Genomic DNA, 27860 nt, shown 5'->3' with positions numbered 1-27860 from the left:
GTGTTAGGTCGTCATGCCGAAGACCCAGGTTGACAAGTATAACAATATCTACTCTACTGTATAAACATTGCCTCCTACTTGTATATATACTTGCCTACTACACTCTGTAAATCACTTGCTTTATAACGGTGTTAGAACCTACACCGAAACGTCGCTCTTAATTCTAATAAAGAAGTTGTTCATCCATAAATTCTTATCCTTACTTAGTACTCCAACTTCTAAATGCCTATCGAAGAAGTCACATATTTACATCCGGCAACCGTAACATACTCTGCATTATATCTGTCAATCACAGATTCAAATATATACAATGAATTTGAATGGTAAGTTCATGATCACCTTTGTGTCCATGACCATTTTCCGACAGTAATTACAGCTATCAATCCCGCCGGTAATCCACCTAAAACACGATGGAATATTTCCAAGGCCAATTGGCTATTGTTTCAGGCCATCTGTACTGACAAATTGCAACAAGACCTTTGTCTGGATGTTCATGACCCAATTCAATTGTTCTCCGATCAACAATCGATCAGTTTGGTTTTTAGAAACCAACAATCTAATCAGTGATATCCAATGCGGTTTTCGTAAAAACCAAAGTACAATTGACCATTTGGTTCGTTTTGAATCATTTATTAAGAATCCTTTTTTTTAAATAACATGCTGTATCTATCCTTTTTTAATCTTGAAAAAGCTTATGATACTACTTTGAAGCATGGTATTTTAAAAGATTTACATGACTTTGGTTTAAGAGGCTGCTTGCCTCAATTTGTAGCGCAGTTTTTAACAGACAGACAATTTCAAGTTCGTGTTGGATCAACACAGGGCTCACATTGTCTCACATTGTTTAGTATAAAAATAAATAGTTTATTTGAACAATTAAATGACTCAATTGATTGATCATTGTTTGTGGATGACGTTAATATTTCATGTCGTGGTAAAAATATGCGTACCATTGAAAGACAATTACAGTTGTGTCTTGATAAAATTCATTAATGGTGTCTTGAGAATGGATTCGCTGTGCAGAGTTGCCTCCCTTGGGCACGCCAGAAACCTATGATTGTGATTGAATCCCGTTTCGCCCCGATTATGTTTCTAGGTTTGTCAGCACCATACCCGTGCTCGTAGGTTTCACTGAAGTGGTAAACGTCTGAGATTTGCATCACTTCGGGCTTTCCTCCCACATTAAGCTGACACGCCATGGTATAACTGGAATACTGCTAAAAGCGGCGTTAAACCCAACTCACTCACTCTATTTTTACAGCTGATGCCAACGATATCCTTACAGCCTTAGTATTAAACAAACAAAAAATATAAACAATTTTTCATCTTTTCTGATTCTTTATCTTGTTTATAAATCACAAAAAAGTCTGTTCTAATCATCCAATTATTTTAGGTATTTTAAAACTTTAAAATGATCTTTCAACTGGCCAATATGACATTTTTTGGTTGGTTGCCCAGTCATGTGGGCATAAAAAGCAACACAATGGCTGATGCTGCTGCACTCAACAAATCTAAGACACCGCTTCTATTTCCATATACTGATTATAAACCTGTGATCAGATGTTACATCCGAGATCTTCTGCACAAGAAGTGGGACACCAAAGTAGGTATCAATAAATTACATTAAATTAAGCCAACTGTCCGTTACACCTACTTGGATTGTCAGTCCAGATTTGAAGAGGTCATTTTACGACGATGTCGTATTGACATTCAAGATATACACACACATATCTATTAAAAGGTAAAGATCCTCCGTTTTTTATCCCTTTTGATGAGAGAATCAGTCAAGCACATACTGCTTTACTAAACTGATTTTGCCATTACAAGGGATCACTATTTCAAAGTTTCATCCATGAAGGATCTTTTTATTAATCTAAGTTCTCTTTTAATCATAGGTTTTTTTAAAGAAAAAGAATTAATTGATAAATTTTGATGTACATAGATATGTTTTACGAAATGGTCGTATCCTAGATTGTTTCTGGCTGTGCCCTCGAGGGGGGTTGAATTGGCATAAAATTATTGTCCTCTGGAGAGGGTGTCATAAGACCAAATCATTCACAGCAATATATTTACAATATTAGAGCCTCATCCTGTCAGCAAAATCACAGCAATATATTTTAGACCTTCATTGTATCAGCGATATTAAAGCTTCGTCATGTCATCAATATTAGAGCGTTATCATATTTACAATATTACAGCTTCGTCGTGACAAAATTACAGTTACATCATGTGACAAAAATCACAGCTTCATCACATAACAAAATCATAGCTTAATCATGTGACAAAATTACAGCTTAATCATGTGACAAAATCACAGATTAATCATGCGACAAAATTACAGCATTATCATAATTACAATATTACAGCTTCAACAGCAATACTAGTATTTCAGCTTCGTCATGTCAGCAAAATTAGAGCGTTATTATATTTACAATATAACAGCTTCATCGTATCAGCAATATTACAGCTTCGTCATATCAGCAAAATTACAGCTTTATCATATTTACAATCTTACAGCTCCTTCAAACACTACAGCAATATCATATGATAAAATCACACATTCAACAATTGACAAAATCACAGCTATGTTATGGGACAAATCACCTATTTGATCAGTTCGTACAAAATCACACCTTCATCACATGAAAAACATCACAGCTTCATCACGTGACAAAATCACAGCTTCATCACGTGACAAAATCACAGCTTCATCACGTGACAAAATCACACCTTCATTACGTGACAAAATCACAGCTATATTATGGGACAAAATCACACATTCATCACGTGACAAAATCACAGCTTCATCACGTGACAAAATCACAGCTTCATCACGTGACAAAATCACAGCTTCATCACGTGACAAAATCACAGCTATGTTATGGGACAAAATCACAGCTTAATCACGTGACAAAATCACAGCTTCATCACGTGACAAAATCACAGCTTCATCACGTGACAAAATCACAGCTTCATCACGTGACAAAATCACAGCTTCAGCAAATTTGATCAGTTCGTACTCAGAAACTTCCCTTGTGTTAAGAAACCAATCTGCATATTCTGAACCAGGATCCCATATGTTGTTAGAAGGAAAATACTACATATTAAAACGTTCCAAAAATCCACCAAAAATGCAAATAGAAAAAAGAATAGTCCATTGTACGATTCCGACTATATCATACACAGCTTTTTGAAAGCGTTACTAAGGCCTTGAGTGTTGTAACTCTGCTCTTGGAGCGAGAGTGACATGGCACTCTTTTAGTACAGTTAATATTGTCTATAACGCCTGAGTCAGGGTTTCCTGCTCTCTGTCGTCCATTGCTAGATCATCTTTGTTGTCTTGTGGAATGAATGCTCTGGCCAATCTCTGGATAAAAGTTGGTAAACAAAAAGTTCGTAATTCAATATGTGCATGCATGATTTTATTGCAAGTATAGTTCAAGTATTGAATTTTCTCACGTATAAGGTATTCGTTGTTTTGGAGGGTGTAACATTAAACATTAGAAGACATTGAACATCGCAAAATCAGCATTCAGCCACAAAATACCAACTACAAAACACAAAACACAGGGAGTTTGTTGTTTAACGCCGCACTCAAAAATATTCTAGCTATATGACGGCGGTCTGTAAATAACTAAGTCTGGACCAGACAATCCAGTGATTGCCAACATGAGTATCGATCCATGCAATCGGGATACGATGACATGCATCAACCAAATCAGCGAGCCTGACCACCCGATCCCGTTAGTCGCCTTTTACGACAAGCATAGGTTGCTGAAGACCAAGTCTAACCCGAGATGTTCTCTTTAATAGTATACAGCCGGACATATAGTCGAAATATAGAACAGATCCTTTCAGCACTTTGTGTCTTGGAAAACATAAAAGAGTAAGTTTGTTGCCCCTCTTTCTCTTTGGGCCAACTATGGGTTGTTGTTTTTTCGCTACTGAAATGACTTTTTTCCACGATAACTTGAAAATGTTACCTGCTTGACTGATGTCCCATCTGACTTCAAGACAGAGTAGACCATCCAACCTGGAGTGGGTAGAACTATGGCTACAGATATAAGCCAGCCAATCACAGTTGCCCATTCAGGATAGAAGTAGTCACCATATTTTGGAGGACGGTACACGTAGAAGGCGTATACCAGTATAGTCTGGAAAACGATTTTTTAATAAGTCCTTTATACTATTCTCACAAGCACAGCCCATCACATAAACTTCAATAAATGCCGAACAAGATGGGATATTTCGCGAACGAGCTAAATGATTCAGAGATTGTCGTTCGTGAAGGTTGTAGTTCCTCGCAAAAGTTATTCTCTCCATTAACTTGTAGACGAGCAATATATATACATATATTACATGATGATACAATAAAGATAATGGACTGTATTATGCCACAGAGTGAGTTTGACCAATCAGAGAGAAGAACTACTAACCCCCTTTGAGACCGCATACCGTCAGTAACAGCACTCTTGTTTCCAACACCCATCTCACATATTTCACATGAAAATTCTACACAGCTTTGTGCTTTTAAATCATTAACTATAACGTGCAAGGACATTAATTTTTTTTCCAAAAATAACGTTCGTGACATTTTTTATAAAGAAGTATAGTTAAATGTCAACACCGTTTGGTCTCTAAGGTTTGAAGAGTAGTCTCCCCTTGACCCGTAACGTCAACGATTGTTAGTGTCAAGTTTCGACTTTGACATGACGCGTGATATAGGTAGTGTAAACTCTTCTGCATAATGAATCCGTTGTGGTATTTTTAGTTGTCGTATACTGTGTCATATTAGGTTAGCAGGATATTTGTCTACACACCTAATATGACACTGTATACTGTATCATAAAGACACCATAATTAATGCTATATCGCCAGCAACTAAAGTAATGCTGTCGTACCAGAGACCGTGGGGACTTACAGTCACTCTTCCACCTGCACGGTACACATCATCCCTCTAGCTGCTTGGGATTATTGGCAAGAATGACCATAGATTAAAACGGACAAATACACTAACATGATGGGTAAGCACAAACATAACTGAAAAGGCGTGGAACACTCTCAGTGGACAATACCCTACGAGGGCACAGCAATTTACACTCTCATTCAAATTGCTTTGAAATATTATGTATTTGCATGAATGTTTGCAGCGGTTAAAAGAACCGTAAGTGATGTTGCGTTGACATATTTAGCCCCTGTGTTGTAAAACACAACACAGTCAAGTACAAAAAGCATGTCTTGTGTCTTTACAAGGGATAGACATGGATGATCCTCACCTTTCAACAATTAGTCATGTGGATTACGAGAATGGCCAATCGTAGAATGGGCTTCTCAAATCTGGACTGAAAACCTAAGTAGGTGAAACCAATAGTTGGTTTAATTTCAGGACCGACATGGGTACGATGTGTGAAGCCCATTTCTGGTGTCCCCCGCCGTGATATTGCTGGAATATTGCTAAAAGCGGTGTAAATCCATACTCACTCACTCACTAATTTTAGGAATTGTATTAATATCTATTTTGGTGTCCTTTTTGTTTGCATTAGATCTCTGATGTAACACCTAACAACAGGCTTATAATTTCTGTATAGGATAAGAAAGAAAAAACGTACACATGTTATCTCTACAAGGTCAATTCAATGAAGACATATAGTCGCGATATGGCTGAGATTTAGCGGTCGCAACGTTACATTTGAACTCCCATATTGTTGTCAACCTACTGTTCTGATGGCATAATGTTCTTACTTGTGACGTCATAAATAGTAATTGTGTAACAAAATCGTAATGGATCCAGGCGACGTCATATTTCTACTGACCAGTCAGCATTAGGAAGCACCAAGATGGGAAAAGGGTTACTATCGGATACTTGAACGTGGAACGACATCGTTGTCAAGCAAGTAATCTGATGATGTAATGTGTTTTACTTTATGACATCGTAGATACTGATGGTAATGGAGGAACGTCATATAGCTTCAACTGACCATTCACAATCAGGAATCACTAAGGTGGGTTATTATTGGAAAGTCATGATACTCGGTCAAGAAATAGTTGTAACGCCTCACCATAAGCAGGCCAGGAGTGATGTACTTTATGAGGAACGTCAACCACCTGGGAATAGTTTTACCATACATCTCCACTGTGCACATGTCAAGTCTGATCACACCTGTAACGAAGACGTAGACAATGTTATAGACAAGACAATATGCACATGGATTAAACGAGTGCGCCGGTTGACAGGTGTCGTCATTAGATTGTTGTCTCTTTTCTGTTTCAGATACCATCAGTTACATAAAGATTTGGCAGACGTTTGTTTTATTAAACAAATAGTAGTTATGCCGCTGATGTCTGCAGAACGGAGCTTGTATTGTAATATAATTTGGTCACGTGTTACTTTAGGTCTGCCAGCCTATCGGTATCGCACCATTGCTTCCTTTATTGACATTGAAATATGATTTGAAATATGAATTTTACGAAACTCTTTTCATCTATCATTTCTGGAAAAAGTAGTGATTGATTTCAAGGAGGTCTTACCAACCACCCAGGCCAGTACCAGACACTCCACCACCCCAAACAACATCACGGGAGGGACAGCGGAGTACCAGTCTACGAGGGTCAACAGGTAGATACCACCCTGCGAGGAGAACGTATACACGATACCAATGGAGAACGTTGAAGATAAAGGTATTCATGTGAACACGCAAGATATATTTCAGCTGAATAAGAGATTAAGTTGCAAACGTTTGATCAGGGTTACAATTCAAGGCCTTGGTAAAGCTTTTAAAATGTTTCATTCAAGACATTTGGAGAACATTTCGAAATCTGACACATCCGTAACCAAAATGTCCGATGCAATTCCCGTGTGAAGACTTGAAGTGCCTTTGCATGTGTGTGCGGCGGGTGCCACCGGTTAGACAGAATACGCTCACCTGGTGTCATCACTATTTGATAGGGATTAAGAATTGCTTATTATATGTCGGAATTGACTCGTCTTCTTAGCATTATAGAAAGGTGTTGTCACTTTTGTTTAATTAATTAAATGTAATTGGTTATTATTTAACAATGCACCAACAAAATTCAACGTTGGTAAAAAATGATACAAGTTGCCCATACGCATTTGTTGCACAAGATACTATGTAACGTGGTGATAAGAGCATACATCACTCTTACACATATGTACTTAACATGGACTGGTTTATAAGTGGGCAAGCGAGTCCAAATGTAATGCTCCGTTGGCAATATATCAGCCACAAAGTGACAACAGTAGGGTAAATAGGAATATAGAACACATGTGATAGATAAAAATATAACATATAACACATAAAGAAATGTCAACTACGCTAGTCGCATGTTATTTAAAAAATATTCGGTTTATGAAAAAGACCGACTTCTTAAAGAATTTTAAAAATGCATAGATTATCCGAACCATTGTGGCAATAAATTTCATGAGAATCGAAATTTGCTGTTGGTATGATCAAATTGGCTTTACACGTTTGCTGCTGAAGATGTCATGTCATGTGGGTGATCACCCTTAATGGGTTGTGCTAAAAATAGCTCATATACATAATGCGCATTATCATGGCCTTATTATAAGTGACCAGTGAATAGGAATACCTGTGTAGTGTACGGGAGAGTCAGAAGGAAAGAGGGAATAAAGACGAGAAGGAGAAGCAGCCACCGGTGTCTGGTCAGCTTAGGGAACTGGTCAGAAAGTGTCTCCGACAGTATCTCCAAACTCGGCATCTGTGAAACAACAAGAACCTCGACAACTGACCGTTTCATAACTGTAAATACGCAACAAATATATAGATATATAGATTGTTCCCAGTTCCATGTTCCCTGCCAGCAGATAAATAATTGATCATTATTCATTTACTTCCATTTTAGATTCATTTCCCCTAAGCTCAAGTCATTCAAAGAATATTTATGTTTACCACCGTTTTAAGTCGCATTTTAGATTGATGACTAACATTGCGTGCAATCGCCAAAAACTGGAGTGATGGTATAAATCATGCTAGGGCACGGTGCAGGAAGCAGAAGTCCCACCGTCCCTAGTATGGTTGCGCAGTTTGGTTACTGGCGATCTATAGCCCATTTCTGTATTGTGCTGTTAAATGATATCTTATGCTTTTACATGGTCTCAAACTAGTTCTAAATAACATATTCGATAATCTAGTTATTGTACTGTCCTTCGATGACAGGATTTAGTAGATCTAACTCTATATGTTATTACTGTATAATTTTGCCTCGTCACAAAATGACCGAAATATTGCCGATGTGACGTTATATTTTAACTCACTCACTCACTAAATTGATTTGTTTTGTTTGTAATCTCTTTCTTGAAAATGTTCTTATATTTCTATATTTCTGTATCAAGGTATATCTGTATGGATCAGGGCCAAAACAATATAATCTATAATAGTTCTTTTTACCGTTGTATCAAGGCCCAACGTCATCATCATCACAAAGACCAGCACCGACCACAACTGGGGCAAAGGGAGATAAGTCACTGCTTCCGGTAACACTGAGAATGCCAGATTCAGACCTGAAACGAGTTGAGAGAGAATGAGTTGGTTGTATTATCATATTACAATCCTCCTACACTGACATTCAATACACTATGTAAACAGGTTTAAGTATAAGTGCTGTCTCGTGAACATCTGGGTAAGTATTGATCTTCAACAACCATAGTCCGTGATGCGTACAGAATACCTTTACTTAATTTGAAAAAATGTTTCCATGTGTCCGTAATACCTAATGCGTAGTGACCCGTGAACATTCCGGGGTAGAATAGGTCTTCAGCAACCCATGCTTGCCGTTAAAGGTGACTATGCTTGTTGTAAGAGGCGAATAACGGGATCGGGTGGTCAGACTCGCTGACATGATTCATGCATGTCATGGTAATCCAATTGCACTGATCGACGTTCATCAATATCAACCACTGGATTATCTTGTCCAGATTTCATTATTTACCGACCACCGTCACATGGATGGAATATTATAGAGTGCGGCGATAAACAAAAAAACAAACAAACAAAATGCTACATAATTAACACAAACAAACCTGATGACTGGAAGTCGTCCATGTCGACCCCGGTCACGTAAGCCATGTGCCCCAACACCGTGAAGATAGACAGTCCACAGAAGATGGTGATCAGAGGGTCCACGATGCAGGCGATCAGAGCCAGTCTGGTAAAAAGATGTCGGTATACTGTGACATGAATCTGCTCTTTTGAAACTCCGCTTAATTTCCCACAGTAGTAACTACGGCACTGTAGCTCACCTGGATATGTAGTCAACAGCTTAAAATATAAAATAAAGACATTTTAAAACTTATATATACAAATATATAAATACATAAATAAACTAACACTATAATGGAATGTGTTTGTTTGTTGTTTTACGCTGCTTTGCGCAATACACACCCCTCAACCAAACTCAAAGACGTATCGAATTCGGTTAAGAATTGGTCCCAGTGGAGGCATCGTAAGATGCGTCTAAGTGGATCGGGAGTTCATGCTAGGTGACTCTTGGTTGTCGTTAAACAACACACACACACACACACACACAAAGAGAGAGAGAGAGAGAGAGAGAGAGAGAGAGAGAGAGAGAGAGAGAGAGAGAGAATCCCAAAGAATATTCTTTATGTAAACAACAGATACTGGTCCAGATAAACCGGTGATATAAATGTTGCGAGTGCGGGTCAAATATAACAAAAATCACACAGGTCTGTTTAAATACACACCTGTAGCAGTTGCTGTTTGGCTGGTTGTGACTGGACACTGTATTCGCAATCCCCTTACTGGTCCCCATGGAATGAAGAGCGTAACCACAGGCTTCGATCCACATCTGTGGAGAAGATGAAGCACAATGCATACAACATACGTCCTGATATATCTGTAACATTGCTAAGTTTGTGGTTAAACAAGACACTAACAACAACAAAGAACACTGAAAACGTCTCACATATATAAACATGTTGAAACTAGTAACTTATTACATCGTTGTTGAAAATAAAGTTCTGAACCTACTGTTGGGCTTTTCAGCTTTCCAAAGTCCGGCTTGATCATGTACAGAAGTCCGTCTAGTGCCCCTGGCAACAAGGACCCACGGATGAGTATGACGGTACACAGGATGAGGGGTAACATAAATGTCACGTACACAATCTGAAAGTGAAATATACCTTTTTTTAATTAAATTTAATTAAATTAAGAATTTGTAAATCGCATTTTCCAATTAACTACTGCGCTTTGACCATGATTGGTCTTGTCAAAGGCTCTCTTGAAGAGACAGCCGTCGAGTGTCTTTTTCAAATTGTCAGATTTTCTGTCTCTGTGATACTTTGTGGCAGATTGTTCCATAGCAATGGGCCAGCATGTTGAAATGACATATCGCCATATGTTTTTGTGCGTGACTTTGGCACCACTAGGAGATTTTGATTGGAGAACGTGCAGGCTTGTGTGATACTATCTGTTCCTGTAAGTATGCAGGAGCCAAACGATGCATTTTCCTAATTTTCCTTTCTACATATCCGCATGTAGTTCCCTTGATCACTATTAGATTCGATATGTCCCAACTTTCTAATTCATCATGCGAAAAGCCGTTTACTACATCAGATGTCATTAGCGTAATCCTGGAAACATAAATCTTGTGACAAACCATTTCAAGGAAAATGATCAGTTAACAAATAAACTGAATTCAAATTAACGTCAATTATGTATTGAAAAAATATCCTTTCTTAAAAACACCAATGAAGGTTAAGAATGAATGGAAAATGAATACGGTGTATTTCCGATCAATTGTTTAACAGTACCTTCCCCGTCACTCGAATTCCTCTGAGCAGCATGAAATACATGGCTACATAGGTCAAGGCCAGACATCCAAACAATGGCCACCGAATGGAACCTGCATGGTCGAGACCATTCGAGATTTCCAGTGCATTAAATCTGTAACAGATATGTTCAATATCGACACGTCCAGTGCATTAAACCTGTAACAGATATGTTCAATATCGACACGTCCAGTGCATTAAACCTGTAACAGATATGTTCAATATCAACATGTCCAGTGCATTAAATCTGTAACAGATATGTTCAATATCGACACGTCCAGTGCATTAAACCTGTAACAGATATGTTCAATATAAACATGTCCAGTGCATTAAATCTGTAACAGATATGTTCAATATCAACATGTTCAGTGCATTAAATCTGTAACAGATATGTTCAATATCGACATGTCTAGTGCATTAAACCTGTAACAGATATGTTCAATATCGACATGTCCAGTGCATTAAATCTGTAACAGATATGTTCAATATCAACATGTCCAGTGCCTTAAACCTGTAACGAATATGTTCAATAATATTTAACAAAACGTATTTGATCAGGGTAAAACAGCTAACTGCAGTTATTACAGGCCAGTAGGGATTCAGATATGGAATACAACATTAGCAACCTAGGCGAATAAGTGGATCATTTTTAACCACACATAGCAAAATATTATACTAGTATATAAACCAGATTTGCTATGTGACAAAAATTGATTATTTCCTTACCCACGCAATCTATCTTAGAAACAATTTTGTTATCTTAAAAGTTAAATGGATATTGCATACCACCAGTTCAAAAATAACTGGTTGAGTATTTTTGCCGAAAGATATGCAAATTGTTTGTAAAAATTAGAGAGTGCTTTTGGTGCAGCGCGGGATATCACCAAGGCTCAACTATTGTGCGTAACCTGCCTCCAGAATTCTTCAGTGGCACTCGCAACACTGACGCCATCAGTAGATCCATTCAGGTGACCCGACTGTGTCGTGTTAATGGCAGCTCGCAGTGGAACCATGCCATTCACCGTGGTGTTCATCCCTTGGTGCCCATACAGCGTCGACTCCACGCAGCTGGGCGTGTTCCAGGGGTTGCCACAGGTGGACCAGGGCAGGGGGTTGAAGAAGGAGTTGAAGAAGTAGTAGAGATACCAGGAGAAGTACATGGACGTGTACATGGCGTACACCCACGACACCAACGCCGACCCAAAACCCAGACCTGATCAAACGACACAGATTATCGATGACGGATCGACTAATTGTTTTCATCTGGGATATTGAGACAGAATAGGTTTGCAATACGTATTCCAAAAAAAACATACAAACATTTTTTAACCCTAAATGTGCCTTTTAAAACATCAAGCAAACGATTTATTTTGTGGAGTAAAACCCGAGAATTATCTTTTCGAGCATTTGAGGAAACAGAATATTTATTTATTTTTAAACTATACATGTAGGCCCCTTATAATGTGCTGTAATGACTGATTGAACAATAGTCAATCTGAAAATGATACAAATGCACCTTGAAGCTGTCCATTCTGTGTTTATTTTATTTCATGCTTGTTGTTCAACGCCACGCTCAGCAATATTCCAGCTGTCTGTAAATAATGTAATCTGTACCAGACAATCCACCAATTTAGCGATCCTGACCACCCGTTCCCGTCAGTCGCCTCTTACAAGCATAGTCACCTTTTACGACAAGCATGGGTTGCTGAAGTCCTGTTCTACCCCGATCGTCACGGGTCTTATTCTGTGTTTCATCAAGTGTGATCATCATTAAGGCAGAAATTAGATGCAACAATTGTTCATACTGAAGACAGCGTATTTACAAAAATAACCTTACTAAATTAGAGTGAGAAAGCGAGTAGGTTTTACACTGCTTTTAGCAATATTCCAGCAACATCACGGCGGAGGACACCACAAATGGGCTTCACACATTGTACCCATGTCGGGAATCGAACCCGGGTCTTCGGCATGACGAGCGAACGCTTTAACCACTAGGCTACCCGACCGCCCATACTAAATAAGAATACTTTTGGACCGACTGTACATGTTTTACTCTTATCACCTCTATTCACCATATGATGTGACCATAATTGTGACACTGACTGAAAAGGTTTACATTTCCGTGCAGTGATGTGTAGTTGGATTCTGATCCAAGCGGTGAGACCAAATTTGTTAATTTGTTTTGTAATTAAAATTACATATGGCTTATTTTTGATACCTTAAACACACATGAAACCCTTATTGGACTACAACACCAATACAAAATGTCATGTCAATCAAATCCCATTACAAAACTTCGAAACAGAAAAGTAATAGAATTATTACTTAAGGCCATCTATCTCAAGTCCTTTCCGACAAAAACATACACAAACACAAAATGCTCATTTTTCCACCTAAAACGCTTCACGATGTTCACCTATTACTTCCTTCTCGCAGACAAAAAAATTAGTAACATAAAAATAGTGAAAACTCTCCCGGTAAATAAAACTAATGAGTGCATCTTAATTTACACGAAATAAATTTATATAAAATCATCAAAATGTAAATACCTTTCATGGCTGGACAAAATTTCCACACCTCAACAGGACCCCTCTGGTAGTACTGCCCGATGACGACCTCCAGGAAGTATAGCGGGAGAGAACAGAGACCCACAAACACCAGGTAGGGAATCAGGAAGGCTCCTGAGAAAAGGACCACATTCATCTGTATGTGAGTAGGACTTTCCCATCGAGTTTAAGGATTACTCTGTGTTGGGAATTGAGCCTCCAACTTGGGAGTGGCGAGCGAAGGCTTTATCTTATAAGCCACCAAATGTCTCATTTGATAACAAGAATATTCAGAATACAGTTAACGACGGTATAACGAACTAAAAGGGACCACTGATTTTAGTTCGTTACATCCTTCAGCTTGATGTAAACGTAGTTTACTGTATATATGCAGGTTTCATTCGGGTAGGCTATATGCAAGTTTCATTTCAAACTTTTCCATCTTGCAATTTAAACCACAAGAGATTTGTAAAGTAATTTGAATAAGGATATAGTACTGATGTCGTCTTTCAAAAGCATGATTGTATATTTCTTGTTTATATTCATCTCGGAAATTATGAATAAATGGTTGCAACTTCAAAATTTAAGGTGTCTATCCTGTTGGTGTTGTCATTCATCCTGTGACACCTGCATGCGTATTGATCCTGTATACATACCTCCGCCATTCCTTGCACAAAGATAAGGGAACTTGAGCAGAGTTCCCTCCCCTACACTGTATCCCAACAACGCGACGATGCCATCCACTCGATGGCCCCACGTCTCTCTTTTGTCTGCAAGCATTATATGCATCACATCTTTAGAGAGCACTTGCTTCTTTGTCTTGTGTGGTGTCAGTGAGTTTCGTTTGATCTGTTTCCTTATGCATATGAATCGGAATGTCTGCTCGGATTGGCAAAATAAAAACCTGTGAGGCTCAATTCATGCTCCAGGTATATAAAAGACTGATATCTTTCAAAAATTATTAAGTAGCATAGTCCCTTCCACTGACTTAGGCAACTGAACTTGAAATAAAAGTGACCATTGGAACCGCCTCATCAGTTTCATAATTAAAATTTAGTGATATGCATACAGATTCAGAGTGACGAAGTATTCACAAGACTGTGAGGGAGCAACCATTTCATTTTCAGGAAAGGATTTGGGTATGTGATCAACTTTTGTTTTCTCAATGTTTAGGAGCTCAGTCATGTTTTGCAAAATAAACGTGATCATTATTTTAGAAGAATAAAAGTAATGAACTGAATTCTTTTTACTCTTTAATGTACTCTTCGGATGATTTGTCATTTGCTTTCAGTAGACATCCGTCGATGTCAGGGGTTATGGATCTGCACTTCTGGTTCTGGAAATTCAGGTGACACTGACACAGCAGTTATAGCTGTACAGGCTAACTCGGGAATAGCAATCCGTGTTGCAGTTGCTGCACTTATAGATGTAGTCGTACTCTGGCTTTTCTTTGTGTTTCCTTGGCGACATCCTGGAGTTTCGCTTCACCTCTCATGAGTCCTCTGCTGAGCTCATGCTTCCATGACCCGTGGTCAGTGGCGACTTCATCCAACTTCCCAGCCTCATGTCCAGCCCCTAAAATCCCTCGGAAGAGTCATTTTATGGGCAGTAGCAGCTGTTCGTGACTGGAGCTGGTCGTAGTAGTCGTACTTCACGTCCTGTGTGGAGCAGAGGGTGGGAAGGGCATAAGCTGATGGAAGTTGACAGCCATGTCGGATGTGAGGAGTTCTAGTTTGAGAAGTATCTCCACACTCACCAGGCTCTATCATTCTGATCAGTGAGTTCTTGTCAGCAAAGTCGACACCTTGCACTCTGGTTTGATCAGCAGAATTTCCCTCCCAGGAGAACCTGTAGTCTCTCTCACAGAGAGTAAGACATGTATCCTGCAGCGTAGGGATGTCCTCTTACAGAGTTCATTCTGGATGACATTGGGCTTAAGGAGCCATATTCAAGCCGTTCCAGCCTTTGATGTCTACGTTTCACGAGTATTGAGGTACAATGGACCAGGCTCTTTCTTTATCTTTCTAAGAAAGTCATACTCTTGCTCAAAAAGTGTTGAATTCAGGGTTACAAAATTCAAGGTACTAGAAAAGCTTTCAAAATGTTTTATGGTAGGTCATTTTCAAATTTTACGGATCAGTGACCAAAACGATGTGCGATGACATTACCAATTTTGACTTTGTTCCCATATGAGCAAGCACAAACTTCAAACCTACTGACCGAAGAGTCCGTTATCGCCTCCAATTGGCGGGTCTCAACAGTCGTTTTTTCTGTGGTAGACTACAGAATGACAAAACAGCATGACAGATATGGTTGGGGATCTGTGATGATGTGGGGCAGGATCACGTTTAACAACAAGACTGACCTCATTCGCAGGAATCGAACCCTTCTATTCATGGTGATGGCCCAGATCGTTAATCACAAGGGTAGCCCACTGCTCAAAGAATAAAGTAGTGATCAATTTGGAAATGTGTATTCAAACTACCATAATGTGTTTCGCCCTACCGTAAACTTCTACATAATGTGAGCACAACCCCTTCATATATAGGCGCCAAAGTGTTTCGTACGGTAGGAATACTCAGAATAATCAGCCCAATATAACAAGTTTCACAGAGGTCAGATACAAGGTATTGACTTCAGTTCTAGTTCACATACCTTTGACAACAGTCACCTTTTCTTGGTCTCTGTTGGACATGCTGGAATCTGTGGTTGGTCTTGTGGGTTTTGCCTGTAGAATAATTTGTCACGATATATTAGTTCACAATGATATTCATACGTCATATGAAGGAGGACAATACTTTCCAGATATATACATAGCTTAACGCCGGAGTGAGCATTGATCAAGCTATATGACTGCGACCGGATAATAATAAGGTCTGGACAAAACAAGTCAATGTTTGATATTTTGAGCAACGTCACCTCCGTCAGGGAACGGTAACATGCAATCCACGAAGACATTGAACCGATATTCCCGACCATTTAATCTCCTCTTGGGCGCACGTGTGGCCTAGTCGTCTAAGGCGCCGCTATTCGCTGTGCAGAGTTGCGTCCCTTGGGCACGCCACCTATGATTGTGGTTTCGAATCCCAGTTCAGACCGATTCTGTTCCTAGGTTTGTCAGCACCATACCCGTGCTCGTGGGTTGCAACGAAGTGGTAAAGGTCTGAGACTTGCATCACTTCGGGCTTTCCTCCCACATTAAGCTGACACGCCGTGGTATAACTGGAAAACTGTTAAAAGCGGCGTTAAACCTATCTCACTCACTCACTCACTCACTCACTCACTCACTCACTCACTCACTCACTAATCTCCTCTTACGGCACGCAAAGTTTATTGTGGAAGTCTTCTAACCAAGAATCCTCACGGAGCCCATAACTAAATTAATAAAGCTGCAAAACTCTTCCCATAGTCATAGGAAATTTGCAGTGATACCAGGTGTTCGTGAAAAGGTGAGCGTATCCCGCCCCACCGGTGGCACGTGAAGATCCGGGGTAGAAAAGGTCTTCAGCAACACATGCTTACCGTAACAGGTGACAAGCGGAATCAGGTGGTCAGGCTCGCTGATTTGGTCGAGGTATGTGTTAAAAAATGTCTTCTAGAAGGAAATATTTAAAAAATATACTTCAGACACCAAATGTATTATTTAACAATTATAAGAAATATTTTAACACATATCACGACATCATGAGCATCGATCCACGCAATTGGGATACGATGACATGCATGAACCAAGTCAACGAGCGTGACCACCCAATCGCCTCTTACGACAAGCATAGTTGACTTTTACGGCAAGCATGGGTTGCTGAAGGCTATTCTACCCCGGATCTTCACAGGTTATATAAACGTGAGGAAGTGTGTCATTTACGTATTTAGGTATTATCCGGGCTGGAATCACATACACAGTATGGATCTGACGAAGACGAAGGGTTCTCAACCAGCATCAGCGTATTGGGCAGACCCATACTCTAGTGCTTGTTCCGAGAGAGAACGAGAACACGTGCACAACAGTTAGCTTGAGAAACAGAGTTATCCACGATGGATTCAATAAACTGACGTTCGAGTTGCACATGCCCAACGCAAAGTGAGACTAGAGTGTAGCTGGGTGTAATGATAGCTGACCTGGAAACAGCTGATCAAAATAAGAAGGATTTGAGTGAGTGTGGTTTTATGCCGCTTTAAGCAATATTCTAGCAATATCAAAGCGGGGACACCAGAAATGGGCTTCACACACTGTACCCATGTCGGGAATCGAACCCGGGTCTTCGGCGTGAAGAGCGAACACTTTAACCACTAGGCTACCCGACCACCCCAAGAAGGCTTTGAAACAGATCCCAGTTTCTTTACGGATACACATAGATAATGTTTTGTTCCAACCCCAAGTGGACACCTAACCCTTAGTGAAACTATGAATACTTAGGGTTGCAACTGCAACCCCTATTGTAAACATGTGAGCACTGAGCGTTGCATCTGCAACTGTTCACAAGTGCCACTGAAACATTAGGCGTTGATATTGCAACCGCTTGTGTTAACTAGTGAACACAAAGGACTGATGCTGTGCATACATCGTGCAGCTGCAACCCTCAGCGTTCGCATTTGTCGGATGAGACGTGAAACTAGTTTTCCTAACTGACTCCACTATTTTTTTTAAAATGTAATTTGATTTAAGACTTTCAAAAAATGATAAATTTCACTATTTTTCGCAAAATACACAAATGCTGATCACGTGGTTAAATATTCATTTCTTATCCACTCTTTGTTGAACCAATTTATTTTAACACAAAATCACCCACAAACAGGTAACGTTTTACAGACTGTTGCAGGAATGAGTGATGGTCAAATAGGTATAATCAAACAAAAAATACAGTCCTTTCAATTTTCAAATACATAATACATCAATATATTTTTGGGGGTCTCTCGGTTTACTACTAAAAAGGTTGAGGACTACCCGAGTCTTACATATTACTATGGTTTGTCATGCTGTTATTATAGGCAATAATCGGGTGGTTCTTAACCTTTTTCGTGGTATATTAAGTGCCTTGCGACAAGACATATCTACAAAGTTATTTGCAGTGACAAAATCAGGCTAATTTCTAAGGTCTGTGGACCCGCCTGTGAGGTACAATACTTACAAATCACTCAGCGCGTAGCAGCAGACGTTTCTCCCTCCTATTGTTGTGTCAATGTATGATTTCCCAACGTGAATAACACTGTTTAAATGCCTATTTATCCACATCAAGAATGACACATCCCCAGTACGTCCCTTGCGCTGCCACAACGTGTACTATCCAATGAGAACATGTATGTATGTATGTATGTATGTATGTATGTATGTATGTATGTATGTAAGTGTATACTTTACGTCACCATGCCATTGCGATGTTGTTTGTTTTTTGTTGTTTAACGCCGCACTCAGCAATATTCCAGCTACGCGTATGCTATTGCGAAGAAGTCCTAAACCTGCAGATGATCTTCGAAATAGACAGCAATAAGTATGCTTTTTTAGTTTGTTTGTTTGTTGGTTGTTAAACGCCGCACTGTGCCAACTTTGTGACGGCGGTCTGTAAATAATCGAGTCCAGACCAGAAAATCCAGTGATTAACATAATGAACATCGATCCACTCAATTGGGTTACGATGACATGCATCAACCAAGTCAGTGAGTCTGACCACCCGATCCATTTAGTCACCTCTTACAAGCATAGTTGCCTTTTACGGCAAACATGGGTTGCTGAAGATCTATATTCCATCCTGGATCTTAATGGGACGAAGGTCGAGTGGTCTAACATTTCCCACCGTGTGATCTATACTGTCCTTGTGTCCACGAGCAGGTATTCGGTGGTACTTGACCATTGTAGTTCTCATGATGGATCTTTTGTCGTTTTCCGTTCCTGAATCCTGAATCCGCCTAGATTGCGGAATGAGTGGGTGAGTAATGTTTGCTTAAGGCCGCATCAACAATCTTGCAGCTATTCACGGCGAGAAAATGTCTTATCTGGCCATATGGAATCAAATAAAAGTGATGCTGAAAATCACTTAAACCTCAATCAATATCACATTCAAAGGTAAAAACTGCTTGTTTAGATAAAAATCTAGATTTTGTCATACAGTTTGATTTCTTTTAAATATGCTCAATATATCAAGTGATTAGAAACTGTGATAAAAAGTTCGGGTACGGTATTAACATTTTCATCAAAGCGCTGCCTGATGAGTGCAAAATCAACACAATCAAGCAAAATGTGCTTGATAGTAATTGGACTATTGCAGGGGATACAAAAAGGTGGATCTTCACCCTTCAATAAAAATGAATGTGTAAAATAACTATGGCCAATGCAGCCTGCTGTAATACAACGTCATCATGTCGATATAGAACAGAATTGGTGTGACCTCCAATAAGTGGCTTGATGGCATGGAGCTTATTCAAAACCTGGTATTCCAATTTGTTGCCAGTGATCATTCACGTATTGTCTGATGGAAGGTTTAAGGTTTAAATTTTGTGTTTAAAGTTAACTTATTGAGCCTGGATTGCGGAAGGTCCGCGGTTAGATCCCCGCCCGCATTATACCAAAATTCGTTAAAATATAGTACTTGTTGTTACTCGGCATTAAGGAGCTTAACAAGGACTGTTCGTGGTGGAGTCAGCATACTGTGTCTCAGTTGAGTATTCATGTTAAACTGCGCATGGTATCTCAGTGGGCTAGCACTAAAATCTGCATTAGCCCGGACTGGTACAAGCAGACACACACAAACACACACACACACACACACACACACACACACACACACACACACACACACACACACACACACACACACACACACACTCGTGCATGCACATCGCTATACCGCCTGGGGGGTACAATACTTACAAATCACTCAGCGCGTAGCAGCAGACGTTTCTCCCTGGTAGTCTTGTATCAATGTGTTATTTCCCAAACGTATATAACACTGTTTCATCACCGTTCCTCAGAAGTCTGAAATGTCACCTTGCACTTGAAGACCAAGTGCCTATTTCTTCACATAAGGACTTTCACATCCCCAGTAAGTCCCTTGCGCTGCCACTATGTGTACTATCCAATGAGAACATTGCGCTGGGTAAATGGCATACATGTTCTCACTTGGATGCCCCAGTCTATACAAGCTGTTACAATAACCAGCTATTTTTGATTGTTTGATTCATAACACAGCAGGCAGCACCGACTGGTACTATTTAAATAGCCCTGACACTGGGCAGAAAAGGTCAACTGCAAACTCTCTCATGTATCAAATCCTCGAAATTTAAAACTAAAATTTGATCTATGTACGATATTTCCCAATTGTCGTTGTACATTAATAAATGCAAACGCCATAAATAATGACTCATATCATAACAAATACTAAAAAACGCGAAATCCAAACCAAAGTTTGAGCAAACCACACCTGGCAAATTTATACGAAAATGGAAGAATTTTGGGTACTTTTGGGGCACTTTCTAAGCGTCCATTTGACGCCGAAAAAGCGTCGAAGCTTGAAACGGGAAATTAATGTGAGAAGAGAACGTTATCAAGCGCTTTCATTTCTTATTTCGCACTGTCAATCAAGTAACTGTATTATCAACCGCATAATCAATACGGCGTCTATCCGTATGTTCGTTCAATTCAATGTTCAATTCAAAAGTCATCTCGTTTTGTAACGTTAGTCTGTATCCAAAATTAATGTTAACGGCCAAAAGGTGACACAAATATAGATATAATGGGTCGCGAAAACGCAGCTTTACAATCGACCAGGGTTCAAAGTACCGAATGCTTTCAAAATTCACTTGCGTTTCCTTGTGCCTTTTCTGACAAACAGCAACCCGATTCGTGAATCCGGTATTCTCGTATCGAGACTAGCGCCATGTCAAGACTGACGAAGTATAATAGAAACCAGGCTTTATGACTCTTTAATTATCTCATTTGCCGATGACATTGTACTTTTCTCATATCCTGTTCGTGGCTTGCAGGGACAGCTAGATGTTTTACATATGTATCGTTTAAAATGGGGATAGTGTGTAAATCTTGATAACTCAAATGTTGTATTTAGAAATGGAGGGATAATAACTTCGTAGGAAACATGGATAATGTGAAGATAAAGACGGTAACCACCATAAATATCTTGGAATTGTGTTCTCCGCACAGTAAATATGGTCTAAAGCTCTTTAAGCATGCGTATGTGTGGTTATTCCAATATGTTGGTGATAAGAACACGTTTTGTCAGCATTTAGAAAATGCTCAAGAGACATCTATTCCCAATCACGGTACCACAGTTTGGTACTTTTATAACTGTGTCCTGGCGCGTTGTCCATCTGTCACTATTTTTTTTTTATCTTCCCCATCTCCTCTGAAACTATGGGGAACAGTCGGGTAGCCTAGTGGTTTAAACGTTCGCTCGTCAGGCCGAAGACCCGGGTTCGATTCCCGACATGGGTACAATGTGTGAAGCCCTTTTCTGGGGTCCCCCGTCGTGATATTGCTGGAATATTGCTAAACGCTCACTCACTCACTCACTCACTCACTGAAACTTTGCAGGAATGATCTCAGCTTTGGTGTCCCATCTAATGCTTAAATACTAACAAGTGTTGAAGTTTAAGCTTTAGACCCGGGTAGAATAGGTTTTCAGCTTGCTGACATGGATGATGCATGTCAGCGTATCCCAATTTGCGTGGATCAATGCTTGTCTGATTGTCTGGTCCAGACTCGATAAGTTACAGACCGCCGTCATGTGGCTGGAATATTGCCGAGAGCGGCGTTAAACAACGAACAAAAAAACTTGAACTATAGCTTAGACTCCATGTGTGCGTTGTCCGATCGTAATGCGTTATCCGTATTGGTGCGAAGTAAGTTCTTCATGCGAGATGTTAGTTCTTTTCGAAAAAGTTAATGTTGTTTTTTAAACATTGAAACAAAGTAGCTTTCCAGTCTTGTTTGATCCCTGGTCCTCCTGCATTGTTCGAATCTTATATTTTTGGCCATAATTCAATCATTATCGTTCAAAATGTTACATAATTTGGTACCTGTGTAGTGAGTAGTGGCATCTCTCTCTCTCTCTCTCTCTCTCTCTCTCTCTCTCTCTCTCTCTCTCTCTCTCTCTCTCTCTCTCTCGTACCGAAACGTCGCCTTTGCAGTACTTAAAAATGATCCATTAAATGTGTCTACTTCGTCATGAGTTGATGATCAGATAGGGATAAACTCACGCATGCTTGAAATTGTACCGTATGTCTACCGTATATCTACTTACCGCACCAGTGAACCGGTAAGACAAAGTTATGCCACACATGTTTTCACTGAATATTGTCATGTTCAAAGAATGGGTTAATAAGTACATTTTGATTGCAATGGAGCATGTATAATACTGCCTTGGAGAACTTATCAAAAAATTATTGTTTGATCTCTGAACGGCTGAGTACTGTTTACCCTTTTTCATGTTTGTTTGTTGTTAACGCCGCACTATGCTAACTATGTGACGGCAGTCTATAAAGAATCGAGTCTGGGTCAGACAATCCAGGAATTAACATCATGAGCATCGATCCACTCAATTGGGATACGATGACATGCATCAATCAAGTCAGCGAGTCTGACCACCCGATTCCGTTAGTAAGCTCTTACGACAAGCATCGTCGCAAGCATGGGTTGCTGAAGTCGTATATTCCATCCTGGATCTTAACGGGACGAAGGTCGAGAGGCCTAACATTTCCCACCGTGTGATCTATACTGTCGTTGTGTCCACGAGCAGGTATTCGGTGGTACTTGACCATTGTAGTTCTCATGATGGATCTTTTGTCGTTTTCCGTCCCTGACTTTTCATATGTGACGACCGCCTCCTTGTAGTAGAGCGTCCGCCTGGATTGCGGAAGGTCCGCGATTAGATCCCTGCCCGCGTTATACCAAACTACGTTAAAATATGGTACTTGTTGTTATCCTGCCTGGTGCTCGGCATTGAGAAGCTTAACAGGGACTGTCCGTCGTGGAGTCAGTATACTGCGTCTCAGTTGGGTGTTCATGTTAAACAGCGACATGGTATCTCAGTACTAAAATCTGCATTAGCCCGGACTAGTACAAGCAGACACACTCGTGCATGCACGTCGCTACATAAGTGCAATAATCATGGACGCGAGGTTAAACCCCATATCATCTCACCTCACCTCAGCCTGGTTTTGTGCTACCTGTTAAGGAGAATATATTGAATCGTGAGTTGAGCAGAAATTCTGCTATGTCGCCGAGACAGAAAAATGAATCTTTGGTGCTAACTTTGCAAGTCCGAAAATAGGTTTGATCAGTCTTGTGTAACTAACAACGTACGTTAATGCCGAATAAAAAAATAACCACAATATATACTACCCACATAAAATAAGGGAACTAATGATTTGAATGTAGCTAGCGTTGAGGTGTATTTTTACAATGTCTTGGCTTTGCATCTGAACTTCTAATCACAATGAAATTTCATTTAGAAGGCATGACCAACACGTGATACATGTGCACACAAACGCCAAAGTGTGTACTCCTGAAGGGAAACTCACTACACGCATTACCTCTCAGTGAACTGACAAAATGATGAATTATGGGTACGATATAGGGGACGGGGACGGGAACGGGGACGGGGGTCGGGAGGGGGTCGTCAATATCCCAAATCAAAAAGTGTAATTTCTCACCAAAAAAAGGGGACAAGTACCGTTAAACGGATGGGGTTGCAATGAGACATGGGCGTGGCAGGCCTAAAAAAACAACACCGACTCAAGATATCGTTTCAAGAATTTCAACATCTACTGTTAAAAACCGGCTCTACGGAGGCCGGCTGAACGCAAGGCATTCGCTGATTTGTTTTTTTGAATGGACAGACACATGTTGACGAATGTTTGCGCCCTGTCCTTGTTCCATTCGCTGGAATTATCGGCAGCAATTTTGAACTTCAAGATGACAATGTCAGACCATAATGTGGCCAGGTCGTCACCGATTATCTCCGATCAGAAGGCATACGGACTTTGGACGGGCCACTGATGTCGCCAATAGAGCATCTGTCGGGTGTTTTCAAGTGGAGTGTGTACAAGCCAGGCCCTGTCAGCGTGGCCAAGGTCGGGCTTGCTCTTCAGGGAGAATGCCGGGCAATACCAAGGGCACCATACGCAAGTTAATTAACAGTATGACATTAGGGTGTCATGCATGTATCGCCCATCATGGTGTACAAACCAGATGTTGATCTTCAACCAGATATTGACTGATCTACACGCCCGAAATTGATTTTAATTTGATACTTTACTTTGTAATTATGACCAAATTGATATTTTTGTCATTACACCTCGCTGTCATTTCATTAGCTCCCTTTTTTTGTTCCTATTTTATGTTAGAACAGTACTGGTTGTGGTGATGGCTGGTAAGCATGAATATTCAAGCTGTCATGAAACACTAATTTATTGAGATGAGAACTGGGGTAGAATAAATTGAATTGACATATGCACCTGTTCCATATTCAGGAGAATCACACACGTGAATATCAGCTGTGATAGGTGTCCCGTGAAGATTCTGAGTCAGAATTGGTCTTCAGCAACCCATACTTGTCGTAAGAGGCGACTAATGGGATCAGGTGGTCAGGCTCGCTGTCTTGGTTGATACATGTTATTGTATCCTAAATGCGCAGATCGCTACTCAGTTCCAATGGTAATCATATTGTACCAGCAGGCTCGATCATTCCCAGTAAATCTACAGGTTATTGTTGTACCACATCATAGATCGGGGTTGTCATCTTGCTTCATTTAACTAGCAATGGAGAATGTAAACACAAGATTGTCAGCCATTGACAGCTGCGATATGTGAGTAACCGTGATGTAGGTCAAGTTCTGCCACATCCATGTTCTGGGTGGAGAGCCATTTATTTTGATGTTATTATTGTTTACTGGGGGTAATTGCAAACTAACTAATAACACTTACACACAGTTTGTTGTAGAAATATATTCGTTTAGCATTTTAAAACCTTTCTACAACCTGTCACCCCTACAATAGAAATGATGGCATGTTCGATTTCCAAATAATTACCTCTCTCGCAAAATTCCAAAGTTGACAGTCAGTCCACAGTGTCCAACAGTGTACAACAGGTTGGTAGAAATTAAAACATCTTTTTTTGGACTAATTTTGGAGTGTTATTTGTCAACTTATTTTGAAATACTCACGTCTATGGTGTTTACATCTTGAACTTTAGTAATAATTGTTTCATATATAACTACCTGTGACAACTTTTTGGAATGTTCTAAGATTGCAGACTTGTGTACCTTTGTTGTTACGCGTTGCAAGAGAGCACCGTTTTCAAAGCGTTATTGCCATCATGGTAGAATGGATATAAACCTACTGTGTCTTGAAATTTGAGGTAGTCCCACTCCAAATTATAATAAAGAGGTATCTACTCTACAGTGGGACTACATCAAATTTCAAAACACGGTAGGATTATCTCCAAAATGGGTGATGACAGATACTATTTGTAATTCTTTTTGAAATAATTTTCCGAATACGAAAACAATAAAGTTGATTTTATTAAAGCTTACATTTCCCGAAAATCGTCAAATTTTCGCTAACTAGGTCCTTAATCTGGACGTTATGAATGTGTTAGCTTACATCTTTTTAAAATTTAATTAAATTGTAAATAAATTCTTTAAATAATGACATAACTTTCATATTCATAAACAGTAGGATTAATTAGACCCTTCAAATGGTGTATAGCCAAACATGTAGCAGCAAAGATGTTTAACAAGCAGATAATTTCCTTGATAAATGTTGGTCTTCATCTATCACACAAGAGTCTCTGGGAACTCGGTGTCACAGCAGTAAAATCTTCTGGTTGACTAGTGTTAATTATCGCCGATGCTGCCAAAATGGCGGCGTCTTTCATGCATTTCACCCATAACATGAATATTGTTATGTTGCAATTTGTGCACAAGCTGTGTATCAGGGTTATAATAAAATGTTCTTTTAAAATTTAGTTGCTTTACTTGTCCTTGCAGATAAAGATGTTACTTCTGTCAAGCGCTTCACTTTCAAGAAACAAGATGGTAGAATAGAACCAAGCAACAGGTACTTGCTTAGTTTTGCTTCATGTACTGTGCCAAAATCGATAAAAGCTGCTTTTTTTAATATTGGAGTGGAGGTGTTATACCTGTCAAAAGTTTGGACATGGTTCCAAATCTTGCAATAATGCTCCACATTGTCACCGTTGTAGTGAGGATCACCAAGGCTCCGAATGCAGTGAAGATCCTAAATGCGCAAATTGCGATGGTGCACATCTATCATCTTCAAAGTCACAACCTTAGGTTATCCAACCAGCTGTTGATGATGATACATATGTTGAATTGTCAAAAAAACAAAAAAGGCGTCAAAATCGGCGACAACAATCTCAAATCCCCTCTACTGTAGAGGTTCGTAACTTCTTTGACCCTCTGGAGATGGAAGAACTTCAGAACTCAGAAATAGGAGTCCATCCTCCTCACATACACATGAAAGATCCCCTATAGAACCTCCATGAGCCAATCTCCAAATTTAATTCAGTGGAACTGCAGAGGACTTTGGAACAATTTTAATGAAGCACAATTATTAGCACAAGATTTTTAACTGTGAGGCTTTAGTTTTCAAGAAACATTTCTTAAACAAAATGATAAATTTGAAATGCATCAGAATATTTCTTATCATTCTATTTCACCACCGTTGATAAAGCCACTGGGCATTATCCACCACCCTGTTTCTCTAAACTGCAGCCATTGGGCTGTTGCTGTTCGTCTCACTTTACAAATAACCGTCACACTTTGTTCCTTGTATATTTCTCCATCTTCAAATCTTCAGGATTCATTTGACCAGCTCCCTAGGCCCTGTATCATCATGGGTGATCATAATGGACATAACCCTCTATGGGGAAGTTACATTACCAACAATAATGGAAACGTCTTGAAGACTTCATTTCAAATGGTAAAATAGTAATTTATGCATATTCAACGATGGCTCGAACACTTATTTCCATCCTGCAACCTTAACATACTCTGCATTATATCTGTCAATCACAGATTTTAATATATACAATGAATTTGAATGGTCAGTTCATGATGACCTTTGTGGCAGTGACCATTTTCCGACAGTAATGACAGCTATTAATCCCGCCGGTGATCCACCTAAAACACGATGGAATATTTCCAAGGCCAATTGGCCATTATTTCAGGCCATCTGTACTGACAAATTGCAACAAGACCTTTGTCTGGATGTTCATGACCCAATTCAATTGTTCTCCAATCAACAATCGATTAGTTTGGTTTTTAGATATCCAATGCGGTTTTCGTAAAAACCGAAGTACAATTGACCATTTGGATCGTTTTGAATCATTTATTAAGAATCTTTTTTTTAAAATAACATGCTGAATCTATCCCTTTTTAATCTTGAAAAAGCTTATGATACCACTTTGAAGCATGTTTTTTTTAAAAGATTTACATGACTTTGGTTTAAGAGGCTG

The 27860-nt window shown here is 39.6% G+C and overlaps 1 protein-coding gene across 1 annotated transcript; it reads right to left on the bottom strand.

Moving 5' to 3' along the window:
- Nucleotides 1–4923: 4923 nt before the first annotated feature.
- On the bottom strand, nucleotides 4924–16066 carry LOC124150263 (sodium- and chloride-dependent glycine transporter 2-like). Its single transcript, XM_048380788.1, has 13 exons — nucleotides 16027–16066; nucleotides 14028–14141; nucleotides 13375–13506; nucleotides 11738–12038; nucleotides 10808–10940; nucleotides 10026–10160; nucleotides 9740–9843; nucleotides 9059–9183; nucleotides 8427–8539; nucleotides 7609–7737; nucleotides 6529–6628; nucleotides 6060–6160; nucleotides 4924–4935 (listed from the first exon to the last, which is right to left on the bottom strand). The coding sequence occupies exons 1-13, from the start codon at nucleotides 16064–16066 to the stop codon at nucleotides 4924–4926; spliced, it is 1539 nt and encodes a 512-aa protein (XP_048236745.1).
- Nucleotides 16067–27860: the final 11794 nt, after the last annotated feature.

The sequence above is a fragment of the Haliotis rufescens genome, unplaced genomic scaffold, assembly GCF_023055435.1.
Source record: "Haliotis rufescens isolate VD_foot unplaced genomic scaffold, xgHalRufe1.0.p SCAF_33, whole genome shotgun sequence".
Taxonomy (NCBI): domain Eukaryota; kingdom Metazoa; phylum Mollusca; class Gastropoda; order Lepetellida; family Haliotidae; genus Haliotis; species Haliotis rufescens.
The sequence above is the reverse complement of the archived record's forward strand: the minus strand, read 5'-3'. Positions and strand labels throughout refer to the sequence as shown.